Genomic DNA, 19,486 nt, shown 5'->3' on the forward strand with positions numbered 1-19,486 from the left:
ATACAGTAGATCAGAGAAGCAGGTGATCGAGTGCACTTATAGGAGAGTTTTATAGCTAATTATATTTTTATATATTTTGTCTTGAAGTTTATGATGGGAAATAAAACCAAACCAAATATTAATCTGCTTCAGAAATCGTATACGATCATGGTCATGGTCTTTTAAAGATTGGCCAACGAACAAATAAAATTTTAAACGGACGCTTCCGTCGGTTGTACGCACTCAATCGAAAAAAGGAAGTGGATCTGACAACAATTATACTTCGATGCCCAAGCGAACTAGATTTCCCTCCAAAAGTTGGTTGCCTCATTAAGTCAGTTCAATCTACGCCTATCAATCCCTTATTTTTTTAAATTTCAAAACAACCCAGAACGAACCACCCATCCCCGATCTAAGCTCCAATCATAACGAACGTTGTGCCAAGATGCAGCCATCCGTGCAGCGCCACCATTCTTCCGCATTCGAATAAAAATAAAACGATCGCACACCGCCTTCAACGCCACTAACCTGTTGATGAACGGCACAGAATCAAAGCCACTGCTCGATGTGAGCACACCGCGTGGTTGAGTAGTTTGAAAATGCGAAAAACAGGAAATCTTGGCCCAGCAGTCCCTCCTCACCCTTCTCCCCCTCGGGGTGGCAGGAAAGTACACTCGGGCGTTTACTTTCTCTTTTATGTTTCTCGCGGGCTCCGCCGCCAACATCCAACCGCCGACAGGGCGTAGAAGGGATATGGGCAAAATCCGCTTCGAGCACTCACTTACTGGTACGCAAGTGTACGTCAGATGCGAGTAAACGCCAAGCAAATATAATCCACCAGGGTTCCATTCCACCTTCACGTTCGGCAGCACTTGAACAGGCCGGGGAGTGATCGTTTACGGTAAGAGAAAAGCGAATGCTTAACGTAACGACACAGTGTCGCATTAACTGCTAGAAGTGTCCCATAAATTCGTCAAATGTAGTTTTTGCTCGGAAAAATTGTTTTTCGTCGCTGAGAGGATAACAAATGTTAGAGCTTACCAGGGGTATTTCCTACTCGATGCTGTTTTACATTTCACTTTGTTTACTACTAGTAGTTTTATATGATTTTCGATAAACGAATTGTTCGAGTGTGATAAACTTTTTACTCACGCTTGCGCCGTGGATGGGTTTTATCGAGTTGCTACGGAAAAAACTGATCAACTGAAAACTGGGTTTTTACTCGCGCACCGAGCGAAATGACTCAACGGCCAGTTAAAAGGCAAAACATCGATTCAATGAGATACTGCACGAAAACAAACCTCCCCGTGCTCGAAACAGAAAGGGTGCCCTGTATCTCACTCACCACATCCGACCGTCAATCAAACGGGGGACGGACAGGCGACATGCGGGAAAGTTCAAATCCCAGCGTGGACATGCGGCCTCTAATAGGAAATGTAATGCCCTTCGGCAATGCAAGAGGCGGCATGCCATAACGGTCAAACGGGACCGGAGAAAGTGACCAGAAAAGACCGTGGGCCGGCAGGCAATGCAAGGGCTTTAGGGCCTTTTGGCACAATGCAACACAACCGTGTGCACATCCCCCACACACAATTCCCGAGCCGCCGGGTCACGTTAAGTGCGTTATCTCACGTTATTTGAATAAACAACGACATTTTATCGATGCAATCGGCGATCGTTTGCATCGATTGTTTCATGTTTCCCGGGCTTTCTCGGGACCTGTCAACGGCAAGAAGCTCGGACGCTCGTTAGATTAATGGCTAATGGGCAGCGGACAGGAGAAAGAAATGCACTTTCTCACTTGTAATGGGACAACCCGAAAGAAGAGGCAAACCGAATAATACAGCATATTATCCTACGAACAAACGAGGTTTGAAAAACAAAGACGTTTTTTAAACATCTTTGCATGTTTCATGTAAACAAGTTTCATCAGTTTCATATCTGGATATGTGAATTATTCTTAGAAAACATTGCCTTGCAATTTCACCAAAAGTCACTTAGAAGAGGGTCGCTAAAAACGGAACCGTAAAGGAACTGATCCAAATCCGAAGTTATATTTTCCTCCAGGAAGACTAGTTCTCGCAAAACCACCAAAACGACGACTCACAATCATGAATATTACAAATCCACGGAGGTTCTTACTAAAGATATTGACCTTTAACAACTCCATCGACTTCTTAAGAAAACAATGTAATAAACATTAGCTCGGAAGCTCGCTGACTTAAGCATTCTGTTTGGTCAAATTGCACCTATTCGCCTTGAAGAAACTTCACACAGCTCAAAGTAAGTTTCTAACGGCTGTTCAAAGAAATCCTCTGTGGTGCAGTACATTAGGACTGAACACTGCATGTTAAGCTTAATTTTTCGTTTAATCGTAACACACAAATGTACATAGAATGGTCAGTAAGCTCTTATCACTTTATAAAAGAATAGAACTCTTAATTATGTTGGCATAGTTAGGCTTCTTTGTACGGTATTCTATTAGTTTTTGTTAAGTTATGTAGGGTAAAGTATCAAATCAAAAGGCAATCAAATTTTGCCGCTATAAATCACCTTCCTTAAGTGACAAAAACAAAGTTAGTGTCGTACCCGGGACTGTTCAACATCTTTCATGCCCCTCTATCAACGTCCGGACGGGAAATATTTTAGCGAAAATATTGTATACACACTTTCCAGAAATTGGTTAACAATGATCCTTAACCGCGGTTACTATTTGTAAGTTAACTTAAGCACTTCTGCTGCCGTCTCTATTAGCATTTGCTATTGTCTACAATGAGCAATTTAACAAACAATTGGATGTGGAAAGAACAACCATCTTCCCTAAAATTAATTTCCGCGATTGTACGATAAGGATGTACATAATTCAGAAATAAAACTAACAACAGCTACAACTGCAGGGTCCATCAGAAGTGGAATCCGGGACACACAATGGACCAAGTAGGGACATACTGATCGACGTACGCAAAAAGGAAAAGTATAGCCATCCTTAAAATATTTTTGGTGGAAGATGGCCATAATGTCAGAACGGAGAATTCAAAAATTGTCTCTACTTAAAACACAACCTGCAGAATTGGTCTGATGTAAACAACACGTATTGTGTACGGGTTATTATGAGGGAGTTTACATTGAATTGCAGTAACTGGTTGTTGGGAGATTTTCCCTTTTCGATTTCAAATCATAACGCCGTATTTTTTACATCTTTTGCTTTTAGCTAGAAAGAGTGCTAAACTAGAATTGTTTATATTAAAGCTGGTCCAATCAAATCGTTCAATAAAAACCATTGCTTTTTCTACATACAGTGGAGCAGCACGTTGTTGGTGGTAGGTTCGTAAAAGTTCAATTCCATTTTCAACAAACATCGCCATCCACAGCTGCACGGCGTCGTGCATTGTTTCGAGCCAAACCCTGCCTATAAACATAAATTCTCCATCAACCGGACCGAGCCAAGGTCGATCGAAATGTCACCCGCGCCATGGAGGGTGACCGGTGTCTATCGGTGGATTCCGCGTCAGGCAGGTTCTTCCACGGGGTTTTACAGCGCCTTGGAGAGGCGAAACTGGACAAACAACAGTGAGTGCAGCACCTGACGCACACAAGTTGCTCGATCGTCTGGACGAGCCGCTCTTGCCTCGAAAGCCGCCCGCCTTACGACGTGTGGCCGGTTTTGCATGTTGGGTCGAACACACCCCTGGCGGCCAGGACTTGGAGTGGGAATGCAAATTAATGCCGGCGGCGATGGGGGGTTTTTAATCGCAGCGTCGAAGCTCTCCAGAGGCGATTCCCACATTCGGTGCACCGTGTTGAACGCATGCAGCATGATTTGCGGCGATTCTTATCAGTGCGTAGGGAGAATTCTCCTCACAATGCATCAAACACTGCCTGCGTGTGCGAACGTTACGCAACACGGTGGACACAAACGATCCAAGTTTCAACGTCGAGCTTCAACGCTCCGTATGCTTTACTTTTGGCAATGATTCGCTAGTCTAAGCGGCGTTATGCAACCTCAACTCACAAACACACACTACCAGACACTAGTGCATGGACCCTGGAAAATGCCACCTCATCCTAGGCCCACACGATCAGCGATCTGTCCACCGATTTATCGTCGGAATCGGAAAGGCTCGCTCAAAACGGAACCATCGTCATCGCGGTCAACTGATGATGACTGATGGCAAAGAACTGTCCGTCGAGCAGCGTCGGACGGTCGGTTGAAGGGCAGGAAAACTGTGTCACAAGATTGAAAAAAAACCTGTTGCCGATGGAGGAAACCGGCGGAGTGGAGTGGGTTTCTCATCGTTTTCCAAATGTAGCCACAGAAGTCCGGCCCCGTTTGAGGCTTGCGTGTAAACAACTGCACGGCTTATCTCAGTCATCTCGTCGGTGGACTAGAAAGATTTCTAAAACACTGGTTAAAATAACTTCAAAGACAACCATTTTAAGCAACAAGGCTAAACATCATTCAAAACTCCAACTGTATGTATTATCTTTTTAGAAAACTTTTGGTAAAAATTATATTTATTTCTTCGAAACAACAACCGATCCGAGTGACCTGATAAATTATTTACATAAGTTATAAGAAAATAATAAAACAAACCACATCAACTGTGCGTCAAAATAAACGAAAAACAACAACTGTTTGAAAGTCGAAAACGAAACCGATAATTATAAAGCTTTTAGTAGCAAACATACAATTTCAAGCGCTGAAACGTTTCGTTTCCATGTGTCAGATCGTATTTGCTAATAGATTGTTAATCACGTTCACAAATTAATGCTTGAGTAATCGGTGCGTGTAATTATTAGCTTGTTTCCAGCAAGTTAGTAATACATATAGCGAAATTTCAATATAAACAATTGACTAACAGAAGACAATAAACACTATATGCTTAACAAGACGACCCAACCGAGATGGGAAGTTGTCCACACTTTTTTAGTTTTGGCTCGAAAAAAGTATATTGTCATGTGGATATTCAAGTTAATGAAGATTCAAAGAATAGAAATATTAATCATGAAATTATTTCCAAAATTGCGAATAAAAACATGAGGTAAAATAATAATTGATTAATAGTACTGGTGTCCAATTTAGTTGATACGTTCCTATATCGATAACAAGACGATAGCCTGTCTCTTTTCTTTTGTCCGTTATTCCTGCCGTACAACATTTGACAGCTCACTTTGCAAAGTAAATAAGGCGGCAAAATTATCGCCATCAAACATGCCGGATCCACTGCAACGGAAGGATAACTTCCGCGGAACGGATGTTGATTCATTCCACGCACAATTATGCTTTCGTGCGACTCTGCCGGCCTTCAACCATCTCTTCCCCCATCGCGTTCGCCTTGATCGGCAACACGAACTTCTTTTGTTTACTCACGCCAAGACGCTCTGAAACATCAAAACCACGCCGTTACAATAATCCCCAACCGAATCAATTGGGCGCAGGCAGCATGCGTTTGAACTTCCCGTCGTCCGTTTCCCATTCCCAAATGCCAGGGGGGGAATGGGTCGTTCAACTTTTTATGTTCCGGGCAACTTGGGCAACTCGGAACCCCGCGTGCAGGAGCCAACAACGACGACGATGGCGACAACAGCAATAGCAACAGCAACAACACCAACAACGCGGTCAGGCCCACCTGGCCAGGCCGAGCATAACTATGTTTACGCCCGGATACGATGCTTGCTCCGGTGCAGGCGGAAGTCGCGTCGTCCCTGGCAGGAGAGTGCGTCGATTTCCATTTTCACGAGACCCTGTTTTCCCGATCCCAAACTACTACTACTACTACCACTACTACGAGTTACTGCTTCGGTGGTAGTGCGTACTATTTTTAAGTTTTCTCGAGCGGCTTCGGGAGGGCTACCTTAGACCACGGAGCGGAAGCCGGACCGAAAGAACAACAAAAAACATAGAGTGAGCGGAGTGCGCTGGGTTTGGTGTCTTGGGAAGCATAACCTATTTTTACACACTTCCCACAAATCAGTGATACAAAATCTGTGGATGTTGAAGGGTCTCGAATGAATAACGTCTAAAGAAGAACACATAATGTTTCGAAGGAATTGCCTTCCATTTGTCCCAAAAAAAAAAGAAAACCATTTGAATTATCAACATCATGATAGAGTTCAAGGTGGAGTAGAGTATTGTATTGTTACAAAACGATTATATTGATACTCAGATAGAGCATAACTCTGGTGATGAGATGATGATAGAAGATACAACCAGGATTGTACTTTGTTCACACTTTTTTTGGTTCCAATTAGTTCTCTTTGCTTAAAAAAAAACATGTTATTCTTTAAAAGCATTGCAGTTCGTGAAAATTTAATGAAATTGTGAGGAAAATATGAATAATCAACTTATCCTTAGCAAATCATGTTCGAGTTAAAAGTAGAGTTTTATAAGACCGCTAAGATTAAACGAATTTACACAATCATTTGTAACTCTGTAATTGTTACTCAGATAGAGCATACCTAATGTGAATACCACTGTTAACTTTTGATTATAAAATTAAATTGTTACTCAGATTGAGCATACCAAATGTGATGAGATTCTATACCATTTTACAATTTTAAACTCAAGGAAATTGCCTTTTTATGCAGCACTATTAACATAAATGAAACATCCAATGTACACTTATTAATTTGGCTCCACAACTCATCCAACTGTACCAAGCCTAACCATTTAGCCGAATGTTCATGCTTCCCGTCACGGATCATCATACTCATACGCTGCATATGAGATGCGATTTCATTTATGCTGAGTACCAACGGCCACCAACCAGCACTTGTGCTGGCAAACCGCAATAGAATATTCAAACAATGTTCCGCTAATCAGGATAAAGGCAAACACACATCAAACATGGCGCATTAGGCGACTCCGCTTACCGGGAAATCGCAATTTAGCAATCGTCCACGACAACATGCTCTGCACATTATGCAAATTCATGCGCCAGCGTGTTTATGCTGTTTAGCAAGTACTGCTCGGGAAAGAGAGCGCCAGCGTTCTGGTCAACTCTACAGCCCTCAGAAGAGCTTCGTGCTAGGTTTCTAAATTCGTTTCCACCGTGCCTCACTGGCAACAACTTCCCTCCCTATCATCTTTTTCATCGAAGCGAAACCGAGTGCTATAAATTCGTCCGGCGGTTCCACTCTTCCGCCATTTTTGGCGTCTTCTTCTCGGATCATTGTTGTAGCTGCCGTCGTCGGGTCGGACGTTTAATTTCTCGGACCCATTCAAAATCGATTGCGCAGGAAGGACAGCCCTCGCTGCCATGCGATCTCTTCATCTTTTCGTCGTCTCAAACACAGCAAGGCACGTACATAAGGCAGCATAAAAATAGGAACCCGACCCGATCGCACCTTGGCCGCCGGTTTTGCGGGTGGCGTACTTGTCAAAGTAATGAATCAACCATGAATCAGGGGATCACTCCACCGAGGGTGGGTCCCACTGCTGTTCGTTCTACGAGGAAATCTCCCCGCGTTCGGGCTGGAAAATGAAATCAGTCTTCCAACCAACCTGGCTACGGCCTGCTTACCACTTAGCGAACGCGACCCCTTTCACGGGCAGCAACAAGCCGTTCAGCCTTTCACCCTCTCGTGTCCACGCACGTACACATACACACACACACTAATGTGGGTCGTCGCCCGTGGTGTGCTTCTGCCTTACCAACACACTCCTTGCGCGACGCCAAGGAAATTACATTCCATTCTTTGCTGCAGCCGCGTCTCACGGTGCGGTCAACATAATTATGCTGCATGGGAGGCCCTCAGTCGCAATTGGTTGCATTTAATGTGTACTTCTATTTTCCGTTTTTTTCTTGTTTCTTCCAGCCAGCGTTTTCCATTTGGCGGCCGCCTGAGACGCACAAGAAGTGCACACCGACTCTTCTTTGGGTCTTTGGTGTTGAGTGAAGGAAAAAAATAAACAGCATCGAATGAAAGTAAGCAAGCATGGGCGCAGGAAGCATTTATGGCGAGAGGTCAAGCGAAACCAGAACGAACCACCGAGGGAAACATTGAGGAAACTAACACATCTCGCCCGGCGGAAGGTCGTGGCGGAAAACGCAAATCTCGACTCCGTCATGAGCACGTGAAGACGTTGGAAGCCACAATTTTGTATCTTCTTTAGCCAAATCGTTTGGTTTACAAGTTTCAGTATTGACTAACATTGCTCAGGGGAGATTATTTCCACATCTAGTTATGGCACTCTTATCGAGGAAGCCGGATTCCCCCGCGCAGTTAAACATTAACAAACGAAAACACACAATGAAAACATCATTCACAGCTTGTAAGTACCCTTGGTGTTGTGCAAGAAAACGCCATGGGCAAGCAGTTCTTCGTCAAACAAACTCATACGGGCGATAGTTGGTGGGTTTGCTTCCGATTTTATTAAGACAAACTCCGAGAAGAGTTTAGTCAACAGTATCGTCATGCTCGTGGCGCTAATGATCGATGAAGTGGGAACAGAATTCGAGCTGATAGAGACTGGTGTTTGAAATAAACTCCCTCTGCTGATAGGAAAGGGTTCGCATTCTTCTTTCAGTTGGATCGCATCGTTTCTTATTTTAATTACTTCGTAGAACCACAACAGTACCACCAATCAGTAATGATAGCGTTCAGATAAAATAAAGTGCGCATAAGAAGTTTTTGTGTAAACAAAACTGTAGAAAAAAAGGAAACGAAATTATTCATGGGAACACGTGCTGATTGATATTAACAATTTGTGTAAATTTAGAACGAACCATTCTTTTATCAAAATATTATTTTTTTTACCTTATAAGAACATTAAAATAAAAAGTAAAAGGAATTAATAATATAAACTTGTCAAACACTCTTCTAGATAGTATAAAGTATAAGATAAAGAAGCAACAACAAGCTTCTACTTTGATTTGATGTTCTGGGACCGACATTTAAAACTCGACAGTGATTAATTTGACCAACAATTGTAACACGTCGACTGTCACGCTGTTTTAGTGCATTTTTTACCAATTACAATCAAATATGGTTTTGAAATGTGGATTGCTGCTGTCTTTATAATAACTATTTTTATAATTTTCTACGATTTTTGGTTTCAAATACAGTCTATATACATTGTATGTTGTTATACAATCATTTTGTTACAATGTTGTTTTACAAATTTCTTGTATTATGTTGTTCTCTTGTTTGCTTTATATATCGTAAGTTTGCGCGATATTATATTGTCAAATCTATACATTTACGCTTTTCTTGACGTCAATTTCTCCTCGAATCTCTGATTTGTTCCAAACCAGCACGAACAAGTGCATCGGCGATGAGTCGTTGGCACCACGCGACACATGTTCCACGTTCCGGTCGAGTTGCGATGCACCGGAGAAAGGCACCCGACTTCCTCTGGTAGAGTGCGAGTGACGGCCAATGGCAACACATATGTAGCCGTTCGACTGACCGAAACTTAGATCCGGCGACCTCCTGCTTAATGTAAATGTTTTGAAAGCACCGTCCCTTGGAGCGTCCACCGGTTGCGGCTTTAGTTCTCCGCTCCGAGGTGCGCATTGAGTAAGCAACATCGTTGAGACATTGAAACGCAATACACAAACGTGTAAAAGTTGGGCTGCGAAATGACACCGGAGCGCTTTTACTGGAAACTCTAAGAGTTGGTAGTTCTTGTCAGAGGTTAGAGAGGCTAAGTATGAAAGCTGACGAAGCTCATCGATCCCTTTCACCTTGTGAACGGTCAAACCGGTACTATCTTGAGGAAAATAAATAAGCTCCGTTTAAAACCGAATCCGAAAAGGTTGTGCCTGAAACGGTCCTCAAACGGCCACAAACGAAAATGCGACAAAGTTGCCAACTAATGTGTGCGAAAGTGTCGTATTACATCTAGAAGTCAACTGCTGGAGCAATCGGTTTACAGCTTACGGCAGGATGCTCGACGCGTATTGCTTACTCGTGAGAGGAAGTCGTATAATGTCTGTCGGTAGTCGGCGTTCGGTGAGGCCCTCAACACTAATAGGGTTTTAAACGCATCTCTTCCCAGCGCTTACCATTTGACATTTGATCGTTTGGGGATTCATCATCGGCGAGTGGGGTTTGTTTTCGCAAAAACATGGACACACTGATAAGCGATTACAGCGTGTCAAACACGTAAAACCTTATGTTTAAACTACTGTTCCACTCAACCGTTGCGTAGAAGGACTTGTTATAACTCCTACATTGTAACTCCGCTCTAGCAATGATCCCAGTTGCATAATGCTGGCGCAGAAATTCAGTTCAGGCCACCTGCGCTCGAGTGCAACCAGTTTCGGTTTTGTGCAACATATTTCGGCCCGCCGAAAGGAGGTTCCATAGGAACCGGCTTGCAGTTTTCGACACGAACTCGACCATTACGAAACGACCGACACCATGCCGCCAGCACTGGACAACATCGCCTATGGTATATGCGTCCAGAAATGTAAAAATGCAATAGCTGCCGCTGGTATAATTTCAGATCCAACTCCTTGGTCACCATGCAAACACACACACACACAGATATAGGCTGCGGTCACCAAAATTCCCGAAGATCACAAACTGCAACGCGGCAAGAGAATGGGGTGAAAATACCAGTTTTGATCCGGGCTGAATTTCGTAACCTCGTTTCGCTCGTATCCCGAGAGCTCGAGATACTGCTTGGTGACCTGTATCGGGAGCTGAAAATTTCACACACATTGAGCGGGGCTTCGAAAAAGTCGATGAAATCGTCGCCTGTTGCAGCAAACCTTAAGCGGTGGTCCTTAAACTGGAACGAGCTCGAGTTTCATCTTGTCCGGAGCGCAAGAAAACTGAATCCAGATGATTTTTTTGTTTTTGATACGACCTTCGTGACTGGCGTGGCTTGAATTTCGTGTGCCGCGTTTATGTTCCACCGTATGCCGGCATCGTCTTTCGATGCGACGAAAGTCTACGAATCCCCGCAAGCTCGCTTACGGCGAGGACAACGTGTGAAGCATACGTTTTCTCCTCAACCAATCTCCACTCGAGCTGAGCCAACTTCATTGACTTCTAATCAACGGAATGGGCGGCAATGAGGGAACGATGACAGGAAACCGGCCGATCGAGACATTGAGCTGATGGTTCTTCGGTTTCCTTGATCGTAAGAAAGCGCCCGACACCACCGGAAGTATGCCGCTTGTTGGCCACGGCGTCCCCTAACGCTGGGTTGCTTCTCTTTCGCTTCCTTCCTCTTTATTGTTCTCACCTTCTCACATAATGATCCTTTGACAGTTTCTCAAGGAATAGAAATATCCATTTTCATTGAGGCTTCTCTCATTTACGGCGCAATGACCTTGGTTCACTCTTTCTTTTATGCATTTACAGTAAAGAAGAGAAGAGTATACAAAAATACTGTGTATTTTAACAGCGAAACTACAGCTTGTAGAAATCTGTACTAGAAAATCTATTTCAGAAAAATAACTTACGGAGGATGCTGACCACCTGACGGCGTATCTATCCTGTGCGAGAGGACCGAGTATGCTTTGTATCAAAGTGAAAAAAAGTCTAGTAAAAAGAAGAAGAACTTAGATCTCCAACGATCTTGAAGTTCCCTACCTTGCATTCGCTCAGTATATGCTGTTTGATCAGTTGGAGCCATTGCATGATGAATAACTGAATATCGTTTTTTTGAGTTGATCTATTTTTATACCTTCAAGTACTGTCGTTTAATTTACTGATGATATATTCTGGATCTTTACCACTATGATCATCATCCAGATGAAGAGAGAAGTGGTGAAAACACTAACGAACCTTAATTACCATATTGTGGCTTGTGGTTTATTCGCTCTGGGTCAGGTGTTATCAATGCCAGATCCAACGATACTGTGTGCACTGATGGGTGTCCTTATGGATCGCTTTGGCGAAAAATATGCAAAAAGAACAGATGATTTCAACACGTTGTTCCAGCAAGTGTGCATGGAACGGCGCGAAATGATGTCATGCTGTTGAATTGGAATTTTCGCCATTTTGATTACCACTCGGGGACCGATAGCACGATGCCATGAGGTTGCCATCTGCAGGAAGTGCCTAACATATATTTGGTACTTGCAAAAAGTCGTTCGTTATGCGGTTTAGAACAATGAGATGATTCACTTTACGCAAAAAATATTATTCGATTAAATTTAATTAAAATGATCCGAACATTGTTTACAAAAAAAAAAAAACCAAAGGAATGCTTACCTAGTTTCAGCTGCTAATGTGTTCTCGCGTTTCTTAGGCTGTGATATAACAGAATATTCCTTTAGAAAATGATTACTCAATTTTTTGCACAAATATAGCACGGCTAATCTGTTAAAATGAATACATTAAGCTATTATTAATACACAATGTCGAATTAAGTTTGCGAAAACGACTCTGATCTGTGTAAATTTTCGCACACAAAACAAATTTTCAAGTTCATGCATTTGGTATTTCCATTACTTTTTGGCTATTTTTCAATCGCAAAGCACAATTGATTCATTGAATTCGCTAAGTTAAGATATAAAACTTAAACCGGATTGTTACAAACAAATTTAATCTTAATTAAAAATCACCACAATTTACTCGAATCAGCCAAATATGTTACTTTTTTTCCACGTTCACTACACTCTGTTCACTTGTTTTACACACATGTTTTTCTAACCAGATACGACGCATATGAATGAACACAATTTGAATTTAAATTCTCCATAAAATCCAAGTCAAAGGTCTAGCGAGATCAAGAAGAGCAAGGCGAGAGTGCCGAGAAGATCAAAACGTAAACCTTCCCCCGCTTACTTCTCCCTTCTTTCCCACCACTCCACAACTTCGACCCACGTTGAATGGCTTGCTGAACTGATGCTGAAGTTCCCGCGACAATATGTTTGAGCAGAAAACCGCATACACAAATTTGCCCTTCTACACACGCGATCGAAGTGAAAGAGGAAACGTTCAATTCTGAGCACGTTTCAGGAACTTTGCACGCGGCCGCTTGGCTTCGGATGCAAACAGGTTTTCGACATTGCAATAAACAAACCGATGCCTAACTAATGAACCGGACTAGGGAACAACACTCTTCACACACAACCGCGCTCGACGATCGTCGGAAACAAACTGACAAGTAGTGTGGGAAATCCGACGAAGCAAAGCGCGCAAAGTTGACAGCTCGGAAAAATGACTGAAATAACTAATTCGTTAATAACTGTTTAGTGCCTCGGTAATTTCAGCAACCCCTCAAATGAAAGGTCTTTAGAAGACGTGCAGTTTTGTAAAAGGTAGATTTTACCGTAGTTTCTTGTTTTTGATAAAAACCACAGGTGGGAACGTGTTCGCCCGAGGGGGCGAAAAGGTAAAGCAACCTTGATTTCCTATTTACGTTACAAAAGCCAATTCTCGCATAACTTTTTAGTTCCTTGACCGATTTCCACAAATGGTTCCTCAAACGAAAGTTCTTTTTAAGACACGTATGTTTGTCTCAAGTAGCATATTACATTTTGTCCATCTTTTCTAGTTCCATCTTTTCTAGTAAACGAACGGTGAAAAGGGTGAGCTAGTGGTGGGTCATGTAAACCTGAACCAGTGAATAAAACAGCTCTCATGGGGTCCCCAACGAGAAATTTTGGCGTCATTTTGATGTAAAAGAATTCTCTTGAGACCTGATCGCTCTTCTTTTCAGAAGTGTTTTACACCTTCTTTTGCAGCAGATTTCCTATGCAATTTTGGATGTAAAACACTTCTGAAAAGAAGGGTAAAACAATTCTCCTGATACTTGCGGGACACCGCAAAAGAGAACTGTTTTGACAACGTGACTGTGCAACGTGTTTATAACACCTATTTCTGGCTATACGCGTAAAAAACGTATACCCATTCGTAGTAGATTATATGAGCTGGGTTCAGGATATCTTTTCTTTCCCATAATAATTATTTTCATACAGGAAAATATTTTTGATTGTTTTATTATTTTGATACATCTATAATATTATATATATATCGTCCGGTTCGGTAGGCAATCATGGGAAATGTTCAGAAATCGTCCGACGCCTCCTCTGGTTCGTACTGGCAAACAGCGACCACGGATCGTAGCAGGCTCCTTCGATGTACGATGTGCAGCAGCACTCCGTCATGGCCAGTGAAAACACGTAGAACGTATTGATGATTATTTCAAGCCGCTTCTTCCTCCTTGTCGAGACCCTGAAATGTGTGAAAAGCACGGACAAATCATCATCAGTAAGAACTCTCTGCTGTGGGTTCTTACACACGTACTTACTGTCTGATGCGAGTTAACACGGCCCCGGTTGACCACCCCGAGTCGGTCAATCCAAGCGCTGCTATCGAACACTGGCCACCGATACTATGTTACAACCGGTAACAACCGATGATCGCCGCGAAGTCCGTTGGCCACCGACCAACTATTTACACTGCGTTGCAGTTTCTATACCTGTCGATGAGGGTCATCGTCCCTTCCTGTTTTCGAATGCTTGCTAGTTGGCCAGACTTGCACAGTAAACAGTAAACAGTAAACAAACAAAGGTTTGACAGCCAGTACCTCTTTCCACTGCGGTGCCTCCCAAAACAAATTATTGGTAGGTTATGAGGTGTCCATGCCTACCAAAAATACACTCGGCAAGGTTCTTTTAGGTAGGCATGGATACCTTTGGTAGGCAAGTGCAGCAGGGTTCTCCTTGGGTCATGGCTCCGTGGCTTTTGGAGTTGAATGTCTCAAAAACGTTAGATGGATTGTAATATCCTTAAAAATGGACGCCAAGTACCAGTTTCCTTACCTGTCGTTGCAATCTAGCTTCAAATACATTACATTAGCCATCACAGCCCGAGGTGGTTTTTGTAAAAAATGTTATCATAGCTTCAACATGTTCATGTCGCGATAAAGCTCCTGGCCTAAAGCTGATAAAAAAACATCAAAAGGACTTGCTTCACTGTTTCAGTGATCCACAACGGATTCAATTCAAATGATAACGCTGTCATATTTGATCTTGAAACAAAATAAATGCCGGTAAAAGAGTAAATGAGGCCCCGGCCGCCATGTTTTCGATCGTGGCCACACCTCTTGTGTACGTTTAAACTGAATGTATGCAATTGGTGATACATTAATTCGTTAAATTCAACCTCCGAGTATTTGAACCGTAGTGTGTACCGTTAATTTCGGCTACGCAATCAACCTAGGGGGTGCGGAATGAGGGGGGCCCACGGGCCCCTCTCATTTCTCAAAACTATAATAAACTCTCTTTTTCGGTAGACCTAGCGCAGTCCGCTCGCTTCGCTCGCTGCGGGCGCGCCGCCGTTTCCAAATCATTTCTTGGGCTAAACTCATTGTTTCATGCTGTCCATCATGTGTGGTATAGTTTAGTTACTAGTAACTTAACATGTAAAAGTATATTAACCCGCATTCAACCTCCACTGCGTGATTAGTTTAAACCGTTATGGTCTTTTAAGCGAACCGTTAGCGATCAAATATTCGAAAAGAATGCATGCGTCGCGCTTTGCATAGCTTCAGGTGCTTAATGTGAACCAGTAGGAAGAGGAAAATCTAGCCCGGGGAGGGAAATCTCCCCGGAGTGTTCGTGTTGATTGAATATAATTAGGAGAATAAAGTCAAATATGCTTATATTCTTACGTAAATCATTCAGTGAGTAAAACAAATCATATGAAAAATTGGCAAGTTAGATGTGCATGTATGATATGACGGATTGGGATTCGAACTCGACTCAGTCGGGAATCAATTTTCCCAACACTAGGCGAAGAGACCAATTTTTAAAAATTTTATTTTTTTTTACAATTTAGCCGAGGTAATTCTAGCAAAGCTATACCCAACCGTTTTGCTAAAAATACCTTGGTTGCATTTGCTGAACCGGTTATTCAGCGATTCTGATTTGAATTTGATTTTTTAAACTTAACCGTTAGAAGGTAGTGCCACCTAGGGGCAGATTTTTAATTCAAAATTGTTCACTTTTACTGTTTTATTTTGAAAGCATGACTGGAATACGTGAGAAAAACAATAAACTAAAAAGTATGTCTTTGTATAACTATAAGGTCTCAATAAATCATTCATAATTTCTACGACTTCTTCGGTTATACAAAGGAGTGTTCCGTTAAACCAACAAAGATGGTTGGTTGTTCTGCTCAAATGTTTAAATCATATTAAAAAGTTGAATCAGGCAAAGGCAACCATTTTGAGAACAAAAATGTTATTAAATTTTTAACCCGCCGAAAAACAGAGTAAGCCAAAATCAGTTCGCATATGAAATGAAAAAATATTGGAAAAATAAATTAAGCAATTTAATAAAATCTATTCAATTTGTCTTACGGCAGGTTATTCAAACTATCAATAACACCAGACATATTATTTTCTAAAGGATGTCCCCGAAAGTATAAGCACGATTTCTAAATTACGTTTATGGAAAACGGATGACGCCAAACAGTTGATTCTTCGAGTGTTTGATTGTTTACATTCAAACCAACCAGATAATGCATCGAAACTATTTTTTTCAACCGTTTCTGTTAAAACGCGAGGCATTTCCGTCAAAAAGCGCAAAAGCGTTCTGCACAAATGGTGTTCGACTCCTAGCATTTCGCTAAGGAAATTGGCGAAATCGGTAGGTGTGAGTATCGGATCCGTACGAACCGCCATCCAAAAGTTGCGGGAGGAGTCCAGCTTCGAGGATACGTCGAAAAGTGGTCAAAAATCTGGTCCTATCGACCAACAGTTGAACCGGGAAAGAGCAAAAGCATTCAAGCAAAAAAAGGAAAGTTCCATTCACGATGTGGCTCAACAAATGGGTACCTCAAAAAGTAACGTCCAATGTGCCAATGTCCAAGTATAAAAACAAAAAAAAAATCGAAACGAAGTGTAAATCAGGCCGCATGTGTTAAATATCGGGCCCGGAAAGCTGTACGACAAGCTGTGGTGCAGCAAATCCTTATTCATCAGCTCGACGATGAGTCGGCCAAGACCCAACCAATTGAGATATTTTGGGCGCTAACGAAAGCACCCTTGAGGAAACATGTTAAAACTACGGAAAACATCGACAGTTTTCAAAAAAAAAACTGTAAAACCGTTCAAAAGTGTCGAAAAACGTTCACGACAAGTCTGTGCTGAGCCATATCGGAGGCGACAGATCAAAAGAGCGGTCATTAGCATACGATTAAATTTTTTAAATTTTGTTTTTCCACAAGTAGTCCAGAACAGAACCTAAACACAGTTTATGAAACAAAAATTCAGTTTCTGGAACAGGTTTTATTTTTTAGCTAGTTTTTAAATCGTGCTTATACTTTCGGGGACACCCTAGTAGAACTTCTACTCACTTTCATTTTTACATGTAATTTTTGTCAAACGTCAAAGTACTGTTGGATCTAAGTAGACCAGACATGAAGAACAGCATTGAAGCTTGAACATTGAAAACAACATACAACGAAATGGCGTCGTATTCAGAGGAAAATCCTCACTGTTTGCTAAACTCCGAACAACATTTCCTTGTGTCAGTTACAATTTATAAAGCACGTCATTTAAAAATCCTCAATTCCGATACCTTCGTAATGGTTTCTTTGAACGGCAAGTACAAACGAACAAAGACTGCCAGTAGAACGGAGAATCCGTATTTTAATGAGGTAATTTACAAATTAGTACATCTTGCACTAGTCCATTCATCAAATTCTTGATTTTGCAGTACTTTGCCTTTGAATTGCATTGCTCTGAAAAGGTTTTACTTCGGAAAACCCTCCACTTCATCCTGTACCGATCGTCCATCTATACATCGCTGAAATCATCACTCGGAGAGTTTACTGTGGATCTTCGTACAGTGTGGAATCAAAAGGGTGAGTTTGGTATGTTGGGCCATGCGAAATAGATACGACCAGTCTTTTTTTGTTCCAGATCATGCGGTTTTCAAAAAATGGGCGACATTTGAACCAATTGGACGGGCAGCTTCGAGCGACTTGAATCGTGGATACCTCTTAATCGACATTGCGATATCATCGTCGCTAGAAAATCCCGTACCAGTTGTTTTCAGTGAATTCGACTTTGATGATATTGAAAGGTTTGTGAAACAAGGGAGGCTTCACGGGAATTTTTCCCTAATTTTCCATTCTAACATTTTCAGCAATAAGCTGCTCCCATACGATTCCAAGAATGAACCTCGTCGCGTACGATACTGCTGTAACATCTTTAGTGGAGATTTTAAAATCAGCGATGAGTACGTAGTTTGTATTTCATTTGCAGGATTATCGGTAAGATTCCCACAAACGGTAAGATTGACAGAAACACACTCATCCTAATATAAAATATGAATTCATCAGATTCGTACAAAACCCAGCTCATATGGAAAAGCTTATCGATGGAACGAACGAATGTCCTTCTTCGGGACGTTTCCTTCTATGAACCAGACGCTTGTGATCAAATTATTAACAACCAGTTGTTGCTACCGAAGTGTGAAATCAGTCAAAGAAATTCAGTTTGAATCAATTTCAAGAAACATTGAGGGTTTCTGTAAGTATGAAACATACCTCTGGTTGTAACACATAATTATTCAGTTTACAACTTTTTTTCAGATCAACTGCCAACTTTTGGACCTACGATGGTTTATTTTTATACCGGAGCTCAGGACTCGCGTTACGTTGGCAAAATATTACTTTCCATCAACACCGAGGAACTTTCCGCGCTATCGATGCCTGCAAAAAAAATTCAAATTGATCATATCTACGAACCGATGTTGGATACAAAATATTGGGAGGAAGAAAGGTTTCTGATTGAATTCTACCTAATTAACGTTCATCGTTTTTCGCAACCGAACACCCAACATAATATGCTCTATCTGACCTGTGCGGAAATGCGCTCGAAAACCCTCAGACTACAGATGGAAAACTTTGAATCGTTTAGTATCTTAAACACCTCAGGTGAAGATACATACCCTCTACATTTATCGGTCAAGATACAGGTGCCTGACTATCGGCATAAATATTTCATTACGTATGCCACAAACATTTTGCTTGAAAAACTCAAACAGCTAATCGTTCTGCTGGAACATTTGGATGCCCAGAGGGATCAAGACATGGTTGTTAGTAAGGAACTCCTAGTATCTTTAACTTCCGATGTAGAGATGGCATTTGATTCGACGCTCAATATGGTAAGCAATAGCGTGTACAGAAAAAGCACTAAATGGGATCAGATGAGAAAAATGCATACCCTGCAACAGTTGGTAAGTAGAACCAAATGTACTTTGAATCTTACATGTTCCAGCAGTATATTTCATTTTTGCATTTTCTCTTATCAACATCTCAACAGGGTCAGCATAAAGCAACTGTTACAACATTAAAGTCCCAAATGTTCTCAGAGATTGATTCCGACGAAGTTAAACGTATGCAAAGCGAGCTTAATCACATCAAAACATCGATCTCCCAAATCGGCCACGATGTAAATCAACGCAAGCATACAAAGTGAGTTTCTATTACTTTGCTAAATAATTTCCCTTCCTTTAGGAGCAAAATGGCTACCCAGATGTGCTACTACACCTCTGCCGCCCTTCCGGACAAGCGACGGTAGAGG

General features: G+C 41.9%; 2 protein-coding genes across 2 annotated transcripts in view; one reads left to right on the forward strand and one right to left on the reverse strand.

The window, feature by feature from the left end:
* The window catches only part of LOC131291995 (tetraspanin-18), a 31,175-nt gene extending 18,912 nt beyond the window's left edge, over window positions 1-12,263 (reverse strand). Inside the window, exon 1 of the mRNA XM_058320765.1 lies at window positions 12,154-12,263. The gene's annotated coding sequence lies outside the window, so the exon portion shown is untranslated. The remainder of the gene's footprint in view (window positions 1-12,153) is intronic.
* A 5,098-nt stretch (window positions 12,264-17,361) lies between these two features.
* Window positions 17,362-19,483, forward strand: LOC131293832 (otoferlin-like). The gene is made up of 7 exons (XM_058321886.1): window positions 17,362-17,553; window positions 17,613-17,760; window positions 17,819-17,981; window positions 18,045-18,171; window positions 18,948-19,139; window positions 19,226-19,377; window positions 19,420-19,483. The coding sequence occupies exons 1-7, from the start codon at window positions 17,362-17,364 to the stop codon at window positions 19,481-19,483; spliced, it is 1,038 nt and encodes a 345-aa protein (XP_058177869.1).
* The last annotated feature ends 3 nt before the right edge of the window (window positions 19,484-19,486 follow it).

Source organism: Anopheles ziemanni, chromosome 2 (genome assembly GCF_943734765.1).
Source record: "Anopheles ziemanni chromosome 2, idAnoZiCoDA_A2_x.2, whole genome shotgun sequence".
Lineage (NCBI taxonomy): Eukaryota > Metazoa > Arthropoda > Insecta > Diptera > Culicidae > Anopheles > Anopheles ziemanni.